At 53.1% G+C, this 2,113-nt stretch overlaps 1 protein-coding gene across 1 annotated transcript in view; it reads right to left on the bottom strand.

Annotated features, from left to right (window-relative positions):
- RALB (RAS like proto-oncogene B) overlaps window positions 1-909 on the bottom strand; it is a 15,825-nt gene extending 14,916 nt beyond the window's left edge. Inside the window, exon 1 of the mRNA XM_007469661.1 lies at window positions 754-909. Within this exon, the coding sequence (XP_007469723.1) occupies window positions 754-867 (114 nt within the window). The 5' untranslated portion in view covers window positions 868-909. The remainder of the gene's footprint in view (window positions 1-753) is intronic.
- Window positions 910-2,113: the final 1,204 nt, after the last annotated feature.

Genomic DNA, 2,113 nt, shown 5'->3' with positions numbered 1-2,113 from the left:
CCACATGCCGCGGAGCGGCTGGGCCCGTGAGCCGTGGCCGCTGAGCCTGCGCGTCCGGAGCCTGTGCTCCGCAAATGGGAGAGGCCACAACAGTGAGAGGCCCGCATAACGCAAGAAAAAAAAAAAAAAGAGGGTCATCTTAGCTGATCGTGGTGACAGTGTCCTCTGCCGCAAATTCTGGAAGGCACGAGCCGTGCAAAGAGGGTGCCAGCGAGAGGCCCCGAGGCTCCAGCTCTGGTCTGGACACGCTGCTGCACGACCAGCCATCGGCCGTCAAGCAGGGACACCTGTTTCCACAGGAGTCAAGCCTGTGCTGTCTCACTGGACTCGGCAGCAGCGCCATCACCCCCAGGAAGTGATGCAAGCTTGGGGCTTTAGCTTGAACTGGGGGAACTAGAGCAAGGAGAAGAGATGGAGCTCTTAGGGCAGCTCAGCTGTCCCCTTCAGTGCCTGTACGAGCTGGCTATCACAGCTAAGCATCTGGCCCGCCCTTTCGACACCTCCCTCCAGCTCCTGTCATAATGACGGAAACGATGCGAGCACGGACCCCGCATGTCCCTGCCTGAGCCGAAATGACTCGCCTAACATCAGCAGTGCAGCTCTTCCCCTGGTGAGAACCCCCTGGAAAGCTACTCAGAAGCCACCGTAGCACAGTTTGCCCCATGACCCTGCTGAGCCCCGGGGAACGGGCCCAGGGACGCAGCTGGAGGAGGGACGCGGCGACAGCAGGCCCGACGGGGAGGCGTGTCTTACCTCATCATACATGAACTGCAAGGTCAGGGCCGACTTGCCCACCCCTCCGCTGCCAACCATGATCACCTTGTGAAGGGCCAGGGAGCTCTGGCTCTTGCTCTTGTTTGCGGCCATCCTGCTGGGTTTCTGCGAAACGCGGCCAGAGGACCCAGACGAAGAGCTGCCAAGGAAGAAGACAGACTCAGAGGCGGTTTGGTTCCACCCAAAGGAAATGACATGACAACCCTCCAGAAAAGCCTAACCCAGACGTTCCACCAGAGAGGTCATTCTCCTAGGCTCGAGGCAGAGATAAAGCTCCCCAAGCACTGCCGAGTCACAAACCAGAGCTGAGCCGACCCGAGGGAAGGTGAGACGGAGAGAAAAATCGGGCATGTGCACCCGACGCCCCATCACTGGGGGTGGGGGAGGATGGCCCACCAAGCAAACCCGCACGCCCTCAACAGAGCCGCAGGGGGCGGCGAGCCACGCAGCGACCCCCGCACCAGCTGTGCCACGGGGGCCGCTCAGGGCCCCAGCATCTCTGTACCCTCGCTCCCTCCCCACCCCTCCAACACACCCACACGGCCCTCCCAGCGGACCAAGGGGGGCTCTGAAAAGGGGTGAGCAGACCTGCTTTTAATAATCAGTATCCCTTCACGACACAGGACAGTTAAAAGGAAGACAACTAAATTATTTATTCCATGTTGATTTACATTAAGAACTAAATGAGTCAGACTTTTCCAAAACAACAATCCATTAGTCAAAATCAGTTTAGCCTCATCAGAAGTGAGATAAAGTGAGTAGAACAGAGCAACCTTGGTGGTGGGGGAAGAGAAAGTATTCTCAATAAGCACATTTAACAGGTACCTGAAACTTGGCATCTAATTAACCTGACAAGCTTTTGCACAGCAAAGGAAACCATAAACAAAACAGGAAGACAGAATTTTCTCCCTTACAGAATGGGAGAAAATATTTGAAAATTGATGCAACCGACAAGGGATTAATTTCCAAAATTTACAAACAGCTCATACAACTCAAGATCAAAAAAAAAAAACAACCGACCCAACCAAAAAATGGGCAGAAGACCTAACTAGACCTTTCTCCAAAGAAGACATACAGATGGCCAACAAACACATGAAAAAATGCTCAACATCACTAATTATTAGAGAAATGCAAATCAAAACTACAACGAGGTATCACCTCACACGATTCAGAAACGGCCATCAAAAATTCTACAAACAATAAATGCTGCAGAGGGTGTGGAGAAAAGGGAACCCTCCTACACTGTTGGTGGGAATGTTAAGTTGTGGCAGCCACTATGGAGAACAGTATGGAGGTTCCTTAAAAAACTGAAAATAGAGCTACCATATGCTCCTGCATA

The sequence above is a fragment of the Lipotes vexillifer genome, unplaced genomic scaffold, assembly GCF_000442215.2.
Source record: "Lipotes vexillifer unplaced genomic scaffold, Lipotes_vexillifer_v1.1 scaffold1607, whole genome shotgun sequence".
Classification (NCBI taxonomy): Eukaryota; Metazoa; Chordata; class Mammalia; order Artiodactyla; family Lipotidae; genus Lipotes; species Lipotes vexillifer.
The sequence above is the reverse complement of the archived record's forward strand: the minus strand, read 5'-3'. Positions and strand labels throughout refer to the sequence as shown.